Source organism: Arachis ipaensis, chromosome B8 (assembly GCF_059453495.1).
Source record: "Arachis ipaensis isolate K30076 ecotype BB chromosome B8, ASM5945349v1, whole genome shotgun sequence".
NCBI classification, from domain to species: Eukaryota; Viridiplantae; Streptophyta; class Magnoliopsida; order Fabales; family Fabaceae; genus Arachis; species Arachis ipaensis.
Window position 1 is genome coordinate 12177602 of NC_142443.1, and position 16693 is coordinate 12194294.

At 31.7% G+C, this 16693-nt stretch overlaps 1 protein-coding gene and 1 pseudogene across 1 annotated transcript; both read right to left on the reverse strand.

The window, feature by feature from the left end:
• Positions 1 to 1605: 1605 nt before the first annotated feature.
• On the reverse strand, positions 1606 to 1950 carry LOC148547231 (protein RALF-like 19 pseudogene; annotated as a pseudogene).
• Positions 1951 to 6668: 4718 nt separating this feature from the next.
• Positions 6669 to 7765, reverse strand: LOC107614538 (mavicyanin-like). Its single transcript, XM_016316730.3, has 3 exons — positions 7652 to 7765; positions 7381 to 7579; positions 6669 to 7208 (listed from the first exon to the last, which is right to left on the reverse strand). The coding sequence occupies exons 2-3, from the start codon at positions 7568 to 7570 to the stop codon at positions 6802 to 6804; spliced, it is 597 nt and encodes a 198-aa protein (XP_016172216.1). The 5' UTR covers positions 7571 to 7579; positions 7652 to 7765; the 3' UTR covers positions 6669 to 6801.
• Positions 7766 to 16693: the final 8928 nt, after the last annotated feature.

The window sequence follows — 16693 nt, forward strand, 5'->3', positions numbered from 1 at the left end:
AAGGGGAGCGTGAATGATAAAAGGATAATAAGGCTGAAAGAGGATAACCTTCGGGCGTGGAGGTTAGGGCAAAAAAAACATTTTACTAAGCTTTCAAATCACCCATAGAGAGAATTTATTGTTCTAGGCACAGAAACACTCCTCAAGCAACGACTGGGGACAGTTCACACTCATTAAAAGCGTAAATCCTGTAAACTGAGCCACGAGCCAGTTGGACGAGAAAACACTAATAATTAGCCACACGTCACTTTACACCTGAATAGCTGGCGGACGGGACCAAACAAGAGGGCCCACCTAAATACAAGGTCTAAATAGGGAGCGACTTATTCCTCCTCCAATGTATATCATTTTTATCCTGATTAACTATCTCATCGTACGAACACTTACTTTAAGTATCAGAGTGTCTGTGCAGGAGATCCTAACCGAAAATTGCACTCTTCCTCATAAAACTAGTGCCCAACTGAATACCAAGTATTTAAAGTTGTTTTGATTTTTTTTAACGAGAGTAGTCTCACCATTTCAAGCTAATTTTATCAAATTTGTATTATTAACAATCGTGCTGGTAGAAAGTCGATGTGTCTTAGGTGAACAAACAATTTTCTACTTGAGAAGATGAAGTTTTCTAACCAAATAAGCTCTCCCAGACAAAATTGTGACAAATGTTGTCAATTCAATCAAAAGAATAAATTGAAAATCCTCTTTCTTTGATCTACCATGTAATAGAAGTACTCTCAAATACTTACTAGTAATCTCATCAGAAGAATATTTCTAAGAGCACGCTTCCTCTCCAAGTTTATATCCTCTACAAAGAAAACAAAGGACTTTGTAAAATTTGTCTTTTATCTCTAACAAAAAAAATCTAAAATATTCATAATTGCCTTAATCAATTCCCAAAAATTGTAACCGCAAACAAAATAAATTGAAAAAAATGCTCAATACATAGGACAAATAGATTATAAAAAAAATGAAGAAGTATCATTTTAAAGATGTTGATATCATTTCGATAAAAAAAAATAACAATAAAAGATTAAATTAATCAAGTTCTCCACAATATTTGTCTTAAAAAGTGTATTTAGTTAACTATTTTTTTTTTCTTTAAATAGCTATGTCTTTTTAAATAAATGTTTTTATTTATGAGTACATTATTAAACATACTCGGTTCCTAATAAATTCAAAAAAGAATAGAGAATATTTATCTATAGTTGCAATATTATATAAAGCTAATATTCGAAGAAATCACTTCCTATTAACGTTTGGAGTCCACTACGATCTTCACCTATTCTCTGTACATGATCTAGTCCTAAATAGTGTTTGGGCCCTAATTAAATCCTTAGTCTGAAGATCTAACCCTCTAGTAATACTAATCTTTCACCACCTCCAATTCCAACCACATACCAACTAATAATGAAACAATTATGATCACAGGACTACTCTCACTCTCTCGTCATATAAGTGAACTAACATAAAAAGAACAAAATAATTTAAAAAAAAATCAAAGATGTTAATGTATACTAATAATAACAAGCCATATTGATAATAACAAGAACAAGAACTATTACTAGGTACTACTTACTTTGGTGCAGTGTACATAAACTATAATATATCTCAATCTATAGTTCTAGCACAATGTGTAATGGCACTACATCCACGTCTATAAGGATTGGCCTTTCCTGGTCTTCCACAACCATAGTAAGATCTTCCACGTCTCTTACAAGGTGCTTTATCTTTCTTCAAAGCATCATAACTTATGTACTTTGCTTTTTCACCTATATTCCTTCTCCTTCTTCTGCTTATATTATCATCTTGGTGATAGTTTTGGTGACACTCTCCCAACAATCCATTACATATCTCTGGCTGTGGCGCCGTCTCCGTCGAGAGCTCTTCGACACCGTTAATAAGCGAAAGAGTGTATGAATCTGATGACGATGACTTACTAGAAATAATGGCCATGGCCAAGAAGAATATCAAAAGGAGATTGCCCATGAAAGAAGGGTGAGAGAGGAAGAAGTGGTGAGGTAATAAAGGTTAGTTAGTTAATTTAGTACAAATAATTAAAGATTCTTATGAGATTTAATTAACTTGCTTGTTTTAAGGTTTGGTGTGACATGTGTAAATAAAAGGTCCGTTTTCTACTCCTTATTTCTCTTTTATTGATGGAGTGATCATAGCTTGAACATGAAACTGGAGTTTGAAAATTGCTTATTAGGTTCCTAGTACTACAGTCAAACTCTTATGCTGAGGTAAGATCCAAATCATCATAGAAATAGCAAATCCGTTTTATGTTCTGTTACAGACAAAAAATCAAACAGAAATGATTAATTTTGGGGTTTACAGGGGGCCGCCATAGGCCCAAAATCAGTTTCACACAAAGTGTGTATGTAATTTTTTGTGGTATTGGAGTGCAGTGTGACTTCCATCCACTTTATTTTGTATATGAACTCAACTTTGTTTTCTTAACTCTCAAATATTTTGTTAAAATTATTGCATGACCAAACAAAATTTCAAGATGAGATTTGAAGCCTTGTCTAAGAAGAAAAAGATACTGCTTCACTTCCACCAAGTAATAACATGATATTAAAATTATAGAAAAATATTATTTGTACACCAAAATCAACCACTAATATATTTATATATAAATACATGTGTGGTTTAATTTATTTTCAATGTGTATTTGTATTCCAGCATATATTTTATAGGGTTAAGTACGATTTTAGTCCTTAAGATAAGAGTTGAAATTTTATTTTTTCTCCAGCCTTTTTTTCGCTACAAAATGGTCCCAAATGTTTAACTAAGTTTTAAAACCCTCTTTTTTACTAAATTTTTTATTTTTATTCCAAAAATATCCTTAATTAAAAAAATTAAAAAAAAAAGAAAGAAAAGAAACACGGGTCAAGGGAAAGGGGAGGGTATCAACTGGAGGGGGGTTGGGTTTTGGTTCAGGGAGAAGAGAGGGGGAAGGGAAGGGAAAGGGAAAGGGCCATCGCCGCTCCTCCTCGCCGCTGCCGCTCCTGCTCCTCGTCGTTCAGTCCTCGTCGCTAGATCTCACCGTGAGGGTGGACGTCGCTGCTCCCCGCCCTCGCCGACGTCATCGCCTCACCCTCGCCATCATCGTCGCCTCGCCCTCGCCCTCATCTCGCCGCACCTCCTTCTCATTGTCGCACCTCTTTTTTGCCGTTGCACCTCGTCTCGTCGTTTGTTTTGGTAATTATATTTATGGATTTTTTGGTTTTTGTAATTGAAGATGAATTTGAGAATTTTTTATTATTGTAATTGCATATGAGTTTTGTTAATGAAAGAGGAAGAATTTTAGTTTTGAATTTTGTTGATGATTCTGAGTTTTGATTGTTCTGGTTTTGTGAATTCTGATTTTTTGAGTTCTGGGTGGGAGTGGTAGTGGTAGTGGTGGATTTTGAATTTTGTTGTTCTTCTTATGATTCCATTATCATTGTTGTTGTTCTTCTTCTTCTCATATTTCTTCTTATGATTCCATTATTGTTCTTCTTCTGATGATGATGATGATGATGATGACCATGATGATAATGGTAGTGGTGGTGGTAGTAGATTTTGGTTCAGCTTGGATTTCTGTTTTACTTCTAGTTGATTTTGGTTGATTTTGAAGAAGTTCTAATGATGATGATGATGACCATCATGATAATGGTGGTGGTGGTATAGGGTTATGGTTCAGCTTGGGTTTTGTTTCTTAAACTTGGTTGATTTTGGGAAAGAAGGGAAAAGGGTGACGATTTTAAAATTTAGTTAAATTTTTGGAATCATCTTGTAGTGAAAAAAAGATTGGGGATAAAATAATCCTACCTTAAGAACCAAAATGATACTTAACCCTATTTTATACTAGTGGTTGACTTTGGTGGCTAATTTTAATATATACGTAACATAACTCAAAATTAAATATGTCAATAATAATAATATATCATACACTAGAATGGAAAAAAACTCCATTGATAGTTTGATACTAATTAAATCTTGACTTCAATTGGGTCAATTTTTTAATCATATATATATATATATAATCTTGCTTAAAATATTTGAAAAAATGGGTTTAGAAAATTAAAGTAAATAAAAAAATAACTAAAGTATTAAAATTTACCATGAAAAATACACACGGATAAAAGTGGCTACAAAAAATTTAAAATTTAAGTTGTAATCGTAAAAGATAACTTCTTTTAGATAAATTTAATCAGTTGCTATCAATTATACAGTAGCATTTTTGGGGCTTTAAGTTTGAGGAAAAAAGATGAGATGAAAGTTTGGAGCTTTACATTGGATGGTTTACTAAAACCGATATTACACAATTGACAATGGGTTAGATTTATTTAACTAGTCTTTTATTGTTAAAATTTAGTTTTATTGACTATTGGTTAGATATGTTTATCAAGTTTTTATAGTTAAAATTTAACTTTATATCTTTCATGCTCAGATTAGTTATTTTGGTTTTTTTAAAAAATAATTTTGATTCATAATTTATGTATATATTGATCTATTTAATTCAATTTTATAAGTATAAACTCCACAATAAATTAGTTATAAAATCGTTCACTCAGACAAATACTTCAACAATAATACAACAATATATTAAGAAGAAGAATCATATTACAACAACAAAAAATATTTTTACCTTCTAGTAACTCTATTATTAATAAAAAAATAAAAAGGGTAAAAACTCGGAATCTAAACTTATATTGATTTATGAGCTTCACTCAAAGAAATACAATATACATACCATTATTTTAGGTTGTGTTTATTTATAGTTCTAGATTATTGAGATAAAGATATATAGACATAAAATTATATTTGATAAATAAGATATAAATAAAAATATTGTGTACTAAATATGTTTATCCTATAAGTAAAAATATAAAGATACAATTTATTTTTTATGTATACTAAAAATATTGTGTACTAAATATTGTGTACTAAATATGTACTAAAAATATTGTGTACTAAATATGTTTATCCTACACACACTAATGCTACTTGATAAGCATGCAAACTTATTTTAATACTAGATAAACAAGCTTATATAATTTTGATAAATTTTGATTATTTTTTACAAGAATTTGATTTTAATACATTGTTAATATAAAATAATTTTACACGTGCATTTAATTACGTAATGTTTACATAAATAAAAATAATTATCTTTTATATTAATCATTTTGTCATATAAAAAAACGAATATAATTGATGTAAAAAGAAAAATTATGATAATAATATTATGATCGTTAAAAATTTATCGCTAAAAATCTTTTTTTTGTAATAGTACAACATTACATCAAAATTAAATTTCTTTTTATAATTTGACTAACTTTAACTTGTCAAAATTCTATATTTTTTTTTCGTAACTTTCGATTCTTACAAATTCTTTCATAAAACTTTCACATCTTTTATCATTGCTTATCCTTATCATCCATGTACATTTTAGAAATCACATTGTCATTCACAAATATTTTAACATTTTTATAGGAGTTTTAATGCAATTATAATTCTTTAACTTAATTATTAGTAATTAATAAATTTAGTTTAATTTCTAACAAATTTTAAGATATAATATAAAAGACATTTCTTAAAAAGTTTAATTTTAATGTAATAAAATATTTTACAATCACATTCGTTTTTTTAAGATAATTATTTACATAATTAAAATAAAAAATAATTATTTTTATTAATATGATATTAATTAATTTTAATTTATAATGTATTAAAATAAAGATAAGTATATTTTATTTTGACTTATAGAAAACACGATTTTTTTCCTTATAATTTTGAAATTAGACAATTAAGTAAAGGAAAGTAACTAAATCAAATTAATGTTGCGTGTTTTTTTTCTAGCAAATCGAGCATAAAAGAACACCAAATTAATAATGTTGGAAATCTCATTGGACTCCCATTTGACTCTCGCTTTAAGTTTTTTATTTTGTATTTTTAAAAAATTAGAGCACTTTTAAAATTATTTAGACTTAATTTGATAAAATTTTTAGTTTTTAAAAATAACTTAATAAAAATTAATTTTTAAGAAATAACTTTTTAAAAAGTATAATATTTATGTTTGATAAATTAAATTAAAAATAATTTTTAAAATTTAAAAATATTATAAAAAAATATAAATTTAAACGTTAAATTTAAAAATTAATTAATATATAAAATTATATTAGACTTTTAAATTTTAAAAACTATGCACATCACACGCCCCTCTTTTAAAATTATATTAGAAACAGCACTCCGATCTTTTAAAGACTATGCACATCACACGCCGCTCTTTGAAAGTTGGTCAAAATTTAAAAGTCTAATATAACCTTATATATTAACTAATTTTTAAATTTAACATTTAAATTTATGTCTCTTATAATATTTTTAAATTTTAAAAACTATTTTATCAAACATAATTATTGTTATTTATATTTATTAAAAATTATTTTTAATTTATTTTACTAAACATAAAATACTACTAAAATACTACGCTTTTTAAAAAGTCATTTTTTAAAAGTTTTATCCTAAGCCTTCTTAGTAATCACTAATCACACAATTTCGATGATAGTAATTTATAGTCACATTTTCAACTAAAAGAGACAATAACGTACCAAAAAAAATTTTAAAAACAACAAATTATGTATTCTCATTCAAAGTTTCAAACAACAAGAATATAAACGGCCATGGTTTAAGGGCATAACCCTGCACTAAATCATGGTAACAACAACCAAGAAAAAAATAACAGAATTTAAAACATCTATTCAAATTAAATTATCCCACTAATAGTGCCCTTTAAACTAATTAAGGGGAAGAAACTTAGATCAATAGTGCCACCACAAAGCTAATTATTCCCAAAGCCACACCAAAAGACCTAGACGAAGCGGCGTTTCCGGCCGGAGCAGGAGCTGGAGCCGGAGCCAATCCCGGAGAATGGACAGGAGACGCTATCCATGGGGAAGCTTGAGGCGGCTTCGATGGTGTTGATGACGGCGGCTGCGTCGGCGGAAGAACGGCGGCGGAGACTTGAACGACGAACTTCTGGCCTTGCTTGCAGTTTTGTTGGTTACCGCTGACGAAGTAAAAGGGACCAGACCTATTCAAGGGGATCGTAGATCCAGATCTTCCTCCTCTGAATCTGTGTAAGGGTTTTTCTGTGTTGCATGAATCGTAGTCTTCTTTACTCACTATCAGCACTGAATCTTTTCCTCTCTCGAACTTGAAATCTGCATTCTCCAAAATTATATTCAATTTCTGTATCCATCAATCTATTTCATTTTCTTCTTAACTAATAATTTTTTATTCATAACTACTCACAGAAAATTGTTTTCAATATAAATATATAATTCTTAAAAGATGTAGAAGAAACGAGAAGGGTTTGTAAAGTGTTTGACTGACAAAGATAATCGTTGACTCGGAAGGTATTTCTCTGAGACCAGTGATTATAGTCTTCTTGAGGGTTGACAACCCATCCACTCTTGCCACCAACGTTGAATGTAGTTGCTGATGCTTCAAATGATGATGAACTCACCACAATAACAACAACAAGAAGCACTACAAGCCCTTTAATTGATGAATGAATTGCCATTGCACACACCTGTTGATCAATATAGTGTATGGTATGTGAGATATATAATAAGATTTAAAAATAAAAAGAAAAGGTGTCTACCTGAGTATTAATATTGTAGAGAGAGATGATAAGATTATTGAAGGAAATGGGGATATGGGGGATTAGGGATAATGACGTATATATATAGAGGGGTTATGAGTTATGCCGACTTATCATCATCATCAACAGCTATATACTCTCTATGTAGAAAAAGCAATTTTGTTTTGATTCTTTTTCTTTTTTTCGATGATTCAAAACGGATCAATTACATTTCAAATTAGTAATTATTGATTATAAATATTAATAATTATTTCTAGTCAAATAGCAAAGCATTTTTGGGGGTCAAGTTGTACAAGTCAATTAAAAGCTTTTAATAATACGTTTTGAACACAGTAAATTGGGGTATTCTTTACTCTCTTAAGGTTTGAATTTGAATACATTAACAAATAAAAAGTTAAAAGGTAAAACTTACAAACCTATATGTATATATATTATATATTAAAGCAATATCTTAAATGAGAAATGCAAAATTATATTGATTTTTCTTAACATAATGATTAATTTAAAGTTATATAATGGATAATTCAATAATAAATTATACATAAAAAATAAGAATAATCCCTCTGTCAAACAATATCTGTTTCAACTTTCAAATAAAGTGATTGTACAAAGCAAGAGAGAAAATTATATAACTTGATACAATTGTTTCAAGAAAAAAACAAAATTCAACTTATACATATTCTTGCTTCTTTTTTTGTTTCTTAAAGTTATATTATCATTAATAAAAATATATTATCACTATTAAGAATAAAGATAAAAATAAACAATACTATCTAAATATATATTGCTTAGAAAACACAAACATATATAACACTTATTCTAAAAAATTGGGATAACAAAAAAATTGTATCTAAAATATACAAAGCTTAATTTTAATATAATTATTTTATATTTATTAAAAAGTTAAAATTCTTTACTAATAATAATCTTTACCTTGTGCCCTATTAGTTAAACCCTAACAAAAATGACCGGGTTGAAAAGATTCACAAAAATCAGAGATTATTAGAGTTTGTTTGAAGACGAATTCTATTTCTTTTAAAAAAAGAATTTATTTTTATTTAAAATTCGATTCTATAATTTAAAATAATTATAATATTTAAATAAAATAAAATAAAATTTAATTTTTTAGTTTAGAATAATTTTTATATGAATTAAGTTTTTTATAATTTTATTATTGACAAAGTTATTTTATTAATTATTAATAAGAATATTTTTGATATTTGATATACTAAGTTTAAAAGGTGTGAGAATTAATTTAAAAATTAGATTTTTTTTAGTCTGATTTATAAATAAAAAAATAAAAATTTTTAAACAAATTTAAATAATTTATTTTTAATTATTTAAAAAAAAATTAATTTTTGTGTGAATTCTAATTTTTAGCCTTCTAATAAAATTCCTAGTATTTATTAGTAGTGAAAATGAGGTAGGCGATGCATGTATCTATACCAACTACCAAGTAATTAAGATTTGATTATTTTCCTTATGTACCCCCTTAGTGCATGTAAGTCCTTAATGGACCTTTTTCTAGTAATGAAATCACTATCTTAAAAAAAAAAAAAAAAAAAAAAAGATTTGATTATTTTCCTTCCTTGTATCGCTCTAAAAACGCAAATTTTGGATTGACACCGAAAGGTCCGGGCAGCCAGCATGCGCAGTCAAATGTTAATTTAATTTCTAGCTATAACGATATTTTTTAAATTTGTAATCAATAATATGGTTTATTGTAGTAATAATAATTTGAAATATTTTATGTTAACTCCAAAATTGATTCTACTTAAACTTGGAAAGTAGATATCCTCAATTCAAAAATATACTTAGTTATGTTAAATCTTAAATGTATTCTTTTGTCATTAACTTAGTATTCTTGTGAGATTCAGACTATGAATATCTTATCAATTATGAAAATATACATCTAGCACAGTCATGTCAATTGACTAATCGATCTATTTTTAATTAAGCAGGTTATTTACCAACACAAATTGATACAGATGAATGAGGGTCTATATTCCTTAATTATTTTTCTCAAATTTAATACTCATAAAAAAATAAAAATAAAACTTACTTATTTAGAAGAGTCATCCATTTTATTTCTGTAGTATCCAAAAAATTAATCATTAAACTTTTAACATAATAAATACTCTGGTACAAACAAAAAAAAATTAACCAGATTATTTAAAAAGAATTTTACTTACCAGAACACTGATAAACTAAAATATCTCTTGCTCTCCAAAAAGTATAATATGTAAACATATTTAAAAAAATAATTATTAATATAAAATATTTATTAAAATACAAAATACATATTAAACATAAATTAAATTATATATATTTATATAAAAATATATTACGATTGATTTTATCATACAAATAATATTTTTTTAGAAAAAAAAAAAAAAAACTTGCTCATAAATTAATAGTTATCTAGATCTAGAATTCTAGATGGATCGTAAACTAATAGTTATCCAAATGGATCCTAGATGATTTAGAGTCTTATTCACCTAGTAGCTAGATTTGTAATATCTAAGCTTCATGAGACCATATGGAATCAATTCATATATCTTTATTTAGTTAGTAGGTTAAAGTTTTGGGTAATGAAAAATAAAAGTACTATCCGTACATTAAAATTAATTAATAATATATTTATGTATAAATATATATAATTTTATTTAAAATAGGGTAAAGTATACTTTTTGTCCTTGAAGTTTGACAAAAGTTTCAAAAATATCCCTAAGTTTTATTTTATTTCAATTTTGTCCCAAAAGTTTTCGATTTGCATCAAATATACCCCTAACGACTAATTTTTCAAAAAATTTAAGATCAATTCAACAATAATTTCATAAGAACAACCCTCAACACAAGTAAATCAAGCATAATTTTCATGCATTATTGTTAGATTGGTTTTAATTTTTTTGAAAATTTAGCTGGTAAGGGTATATTTGATGCAAATTGAAAATTTTTGGGACAAAATTGAAATAAAATAAAACTTAAGGATATTTTTGAAACTTTTATCAAACTTTAGGGACAAAAAATATACTTTACCCTAATATATATTTTCTATTTATAATTGATTTTGATAACTAATTTTAGTATACATGTAACATAGTCAAATAAAAATATTAAGAAATTAAAAATAAATAAAATCATAAAAAAACATAATATTTTGTCTAAAATCATACTTAAATATATATACTAAAATTAACTATCAATATAAAATACACATTAAAATATAAAATATATATTTAAAATATATAATAACTAATTTAATAGTTAAATTTTAGTGTGTAAATAACATTTTTATTTCTTCCAAACCATATATATGTTTTCTGTTTTAATTAGTGGTTGTTTCTTCACAAATTGTTATTCGTTCTAACAAATAAACAAATATATCTTCAATAGCCATCACTTTTGAGGGTCTCATTGCATTGGCCTTTTGTTTTATGGTTGAGATGATTATTAAGGTCACAAGAGGTTCATTGTCGTTACACATTAACAACTTATATTAATTTATAGCGTTTGCTAATTTCATGCATGACTAATTATAGTAGGAAAAGAAAAGATGAACATAAAAATAAAACGTTAACTAATTATTTAATTCAAAAGAATAAGTAATTAATAATAAGCAACTCATTGGATACCATATATCAAAGGAAAAAATAATGGAAGTGTCAAGATCACTTGTGGTTATGTTCTTTAGTGCCATCATCATGGTTGGGTCTCTTCTTCCAAACAATATTGAGGCACGAACGTCTTTTATCACATATGGAGTATTGAAAAGGAATATTGCCCCCGGATGCAGCCCTAAAAATCCCTCCAGCTGCCGTGCGCCGGCACCAGCAAATCCATATACTGATGCCACAACAAATAAATCACTTACATAATCAATCGTATATAGTTTGTTGTATAGTTCATCAGTGTCACCATTGTTATGTAATGTTTGTAGATTTAGAAGTGGAATGTTTAGAAACATCTAATATGTTTTAATTGTGAAAAAAACCTTAGAGTTTGAGTAGCAAAGTATGTTATAGCATTGATTATGAAAAAATATTTATTCTGAAATAAACATATTTAATTTGTGTGCAATAGTAAAATCCAAACACGACGTATCATATTTTATAGGTTAGGGTTGGATATTTATATGTGTATCATTGTTACGTTCATACACTCTCTTAGGGTCAAAATGCGTCAAACTCATAATCGGTAGGTTCACTCAATTAAATTGATAGATTTTGCTTCTACATCGATTTAAATTTTGGATTGAATAGACTGAGAATTAATCCAGAAAAAAAAAAAAGAGTTAAACGAACTAATTTATAGATTAAACGAACAGTTTATTTTTTTTTTTTTGTGACTAAATAAGGAAAGAAACAAAGCAAAAACTATTCTAAATCCGAGCGGATGATTCGTTGGAGATCAACACCAGGCTCAGACCAAATAACATGATTAGAGTTATTCTTGGCACCATATTTAGCCATCTAATCCGCAGCTCTATTTGCTTCTCGGGACACCCATTCAACGTGAACAAGCCAAGGACGAGATAAAAGCTCCTGAATCTTATGAACCAAATCTGTTACTTCAGATGGATACCCACTTGTAAGCTCATACAAGATGGGCAGAATGTCAAGGCAATCTGTTTCACATATAATATCCCTCAAACTGCAATCCCAAGCTAAAAACAGCCCCCTCCAAGCAGCAAATAATTCACATCTGATTATAGGCCAAGGGGGAATGCTTCCAGAGCAGCCCGAGATCCAATCTCCCTTAGAATCTCTAATAATACACCCAAATCCCGCTAAATTTGAATCCATATACAAGCTTGCATCACAATTAACTTTAAAACTATTGCCTACCGGTGGTTCCCAACACAGGCAATTTCGGAGAGACCTAAAGGAATTGCTTCGATTCCTGTAAACCTGTAAGTCCTTGGCGGTAATTCTGGCCAAGGCAACAACCTTATGGTCTGTCCAAGGGTTGTCAGTGTTGAATATGTCATTGCACCTATGTCTCCATACCCACCAAAGTCCTGCACCAAAGGACGCCTCATTGTTAGCCAAGGCCTTCCGAAACTACTCTTCAAGAGCAGTACCAGCCGTCGAGTTCAGGATACTAGGATCCAACATATACCAGATTGCCTTTGATCGTTCACAGTCTCTAAGGCAATGCTCCATAGTCTCCTGCGCCTTGTTACATCTCTTACACATATCTGAAGAAGCTAAATGCCGCTTGAATCGAAAGGTCTCAGTTGGTAGAGCATCATGTAAGCTAAGCCACATAGTAAATTTGAACTTCTCTGGAATGTTTGTGTTCCACAACCAGTTCCAATTACTGTTGGCATTCCAATTTAATGTTTTCTTTAATAACCATCTGTAACCCTCCCTTGCACTATACTTTTTTGTTGCTGCAGGCCACCACTCCCACTGTGGCTCCAACTCAGTCAAACTAGGATATCTCAGACCACAAATAAACTGCTTAATCTCATGCGGAATAGGCGTGGTAAGACTATCAACCTCCCAAGACACCCCTTTCCACAAGTCAGCCACCATGAAATCTGATTCAGAAATATGTACATAAGGAACAAGGTTGCAAAGCTTACCAAAAGGAGTCCACTCATCATACCAAACTGATTTGTGGACATCTCCAATATTCCAATGAAGCCCTTCCTTGAGATGCTCATAGGCACTAACAATGTTCTTCCAGGTAGCCGATGAAGAATTTCTACTGTTTCCGTTCATACCAGATTGATTCCTGAGATATTTATGCTTCAGAACCTGCACCCATAACTTCTCACTATTATTTAGACAATCCCATACCAACTTTCCCATAAGCGCCATGTTAGCACAGGAAGTATCCCTAATACCCAATCCTCCTGCCTTTTTAGGAGTTATGGCGACCTCCCACCTGACCAGAGACAGCCCTTTTCCAGTCACTTGGCCTTTCCACAAGAATTGTCTCATCAAGGAATCAATTTTATTACATGCATACTTCGGGAGAAGAGAAATTTGCATTTCATAAACTGGGATAGAGGCCATAACCGATTTAACAAGACAAAGCCTCCCTGCCTTATTCAGTAGGCGTCCTTTCCAACTGAAGAGCTTTCTCGAAATTTTTTCAATAATCTCCTGAGCCGTCTTCCTGAAAGCTCTGGCATGACCGATGTTAATTCCCAGGTATTTACCCAAATCATTGTAGAACCGGATGTTAGAGACCCCTGAGAGAACCTCTTTTCTCCTCTCCGACACCCTCTTGGAACACTGGGCCTTTGACTTATGAAGATTTACCTTTAAACCTGACGCTCTAGAAAACAAGTCCAAACAATGCATGACCTCTATTACTTGAGCTTTTGATGCCTTACAAAAAAGCAAAAGATCATCTGCAAACATCAAATGAGAGAGTCGTGGTCCATTCCTAGAAACCGCAACTGGGTTCCACAAACCTTGGGAAACTCTATGAGAGATAAAGCAGGCAAGCATTTCCATACAGAGTACAAATAGATAAGGAGACATAGGATCTCCTTGCCTCAACCCTCTCTTCGGATTGAAATTTTGGAGCCTGTTCCCATTCCACAAAACTGCCAACGAAGAGGAAGTCACACAATTCAATATAAGATTAATGGTAGCCTTTGGAAACCCAAACCGGACCAAAGTAGCTTCCAGAAAACGCCAGTCTACCCTATCATAAGCTTTTTCCAAATCAATCTTGAATGCCATGGTCCCTTTTCGAGACTTGGTGTTCCTCATGAAGTGCATAATCTCTTGAGCAATGATAATATTCTCTGTGGTTCCTCTTCCTGGAATGAACCCTCCTTGCAAAGGACCAATGATCTCCGACAGGAAAGGTCTGAACCTGTTAACTAGAACCTTTGTGACAATTTTATAAATTACATTACATAAGCTAATAGGCCGAAACTCCCGTAAGGAAGAGGGAACTTCCACTTTAGGAATTAGAACAATGAGAGTATCAAAAATAGCCGCATTCAATGGCTCACCCTCAAAGGCTCGCTTGACCAGTCTACACACATCGTTGCTAAGAGAGTCCCAGAACTCTTTGTAGAAAATTGCTTGAAATCCATCTGGCCCTGGGGCTTTAAATGAACTCATGGTCATCACAGCTCTTTTAACCTCTTCAGACGTCACCGGTTCCACTAACTTTTGACAAGCCTCAGTACTAAGAGACGGGCAAGAAAAAGGCCCCATGGCGTCCAAGTCAATATCCTCCCTTGTAGAAAAGAGCTTTTGAAAGAAAGAATTTGCCGCCATTTCTAGAGTCGTAGTCTCCGTGGCCCAAGACCCATCCTCCAAAAATAACCCATGAATTTTGTTCCTCTTTCTCCTGATAACTGTCTGCAGATGAAAAAATTTTGTATTTCTGTCTCCACATCTCACCCATTGTTCTCTAGATTTTTGATACCACAACAACTCTTCTTGAAGAAGGACAGCATTCAGTTCCTGATGCAAAACTTGCTCTTTGATCCTAAGCTGTTGATCCTCCCGACTTTCCAGAGTAATCTGAACGTCATTCAAAAGCCTCTCCAACTCCCTTTTCTTAACAAAAATATTGCCAAAAACCTTTTTATTGAAGCTAGTTGCATCTTTTTGAACCTCCAACAAATATTTGACTACATCCGGAGCTCCTCTATTCCAAGCTGTATCAACAACATTCCTAAAAAGAGGATGAGTCATCCACGCAGCCTGGAATCTGAACGGACGATGGCCCTTGGTAGCCCTCTTTGCCATCTTGCACCTAGTGAATAATGGGCAATGATCAGAGTGAAGGCGCGCCAGCACCTCAGTATAAGCCTCCGGAAACATTAGTCGCCAGTCCTGGTTGATGACTGCTCTATCAAGCTTCTTGGCCACCTGCACCCCACCTTTCACCTTCCTGTACCAAGTGAATCTTCTCCCAATAGCCCCCATATCAAACAGCCCACAATCCTCCAATGTTTCCGCAAATTGTTCTGCTCTGGCAAGTCTAAATTGCCCCCCTCTAACTTCACTCTGCAACAAAACATCATTAAAGTCCCCTAACACAATCCAAGGTCCGTGGATCATATTAGCAATCCTTGTCAAGTCACCCCACAGTTCTTTACGCCGATGTATATGCGGATTAGCATACACCGCACTGCAGTAACTAGATGTATTGTGATTTCAAAACTGATACATTGATCAACTACATCCAATACTCTCACAGAAATATTTGAATTAGAACATAGAACCCAGATACCCCCACTATGACCATTAGCCTCAACAATACCAACACCCTGGTAACCTAGATTATTCCAAAAAGATTTCATCCTCTCGAAAGCAATATGGTTTCAAACAGAATGAAAAAAGTAGGATGAAATTTATTCGCTAACTCCTTACTATGAACCCGGGCCAATTTATTAGAGGCACCTCTAATATTCCAAAATAGAAAGCTTAAATCTAAATAATCCATAAAACAATTTGTATTGTAAAAAGGACCAACCTCAGCTGAAGTCCCTAACGAGATGATGAAGATCCACCATCATATCTCCCTGAGCCTTGCTTGTCCTTGTCCGGTTGTTGCCCGGTTTGTCTGTGTCCCTCCACTGACAACCCTTCCAATTTGCCGATTTGCTGCTTGCTGGTGTCGCCAAGGCAGTCCAGAGTCGACGGCGAATTCTGCAAAGAAGAAGGGCGCAACCTCTTGTGTCCGTTTTTGATAATGGCAGTGAAAGTCGGCACCGCAACGGAGACAGATTTGTCCTTCACCCCTTGCTGTTTAGAAGATGCCATGCGTGCCTTAGATCCGCTAACCGACCCGGTCTTCACCCCTGATTCGGCTGCTCTCATACGTAGCCCAAAGTCACGGTTCTGGTCCAATTTCTGATTTGAGCGCACCGTCATTTTATCTTTAGATGTTTGTTGGGCTTTGTTTGATTGACTCAATTTTCCTCTCCTTTTACCGCTGACTTTGGTCCAGCCAGCCTCATTTTCCAAATGTTGGGACCCTACTTCCTTCCCATGCAACGTATCATCTAATTCCTCCCCAATTTCTGCAACTATCACTGACTCTTTGGGATTGCAT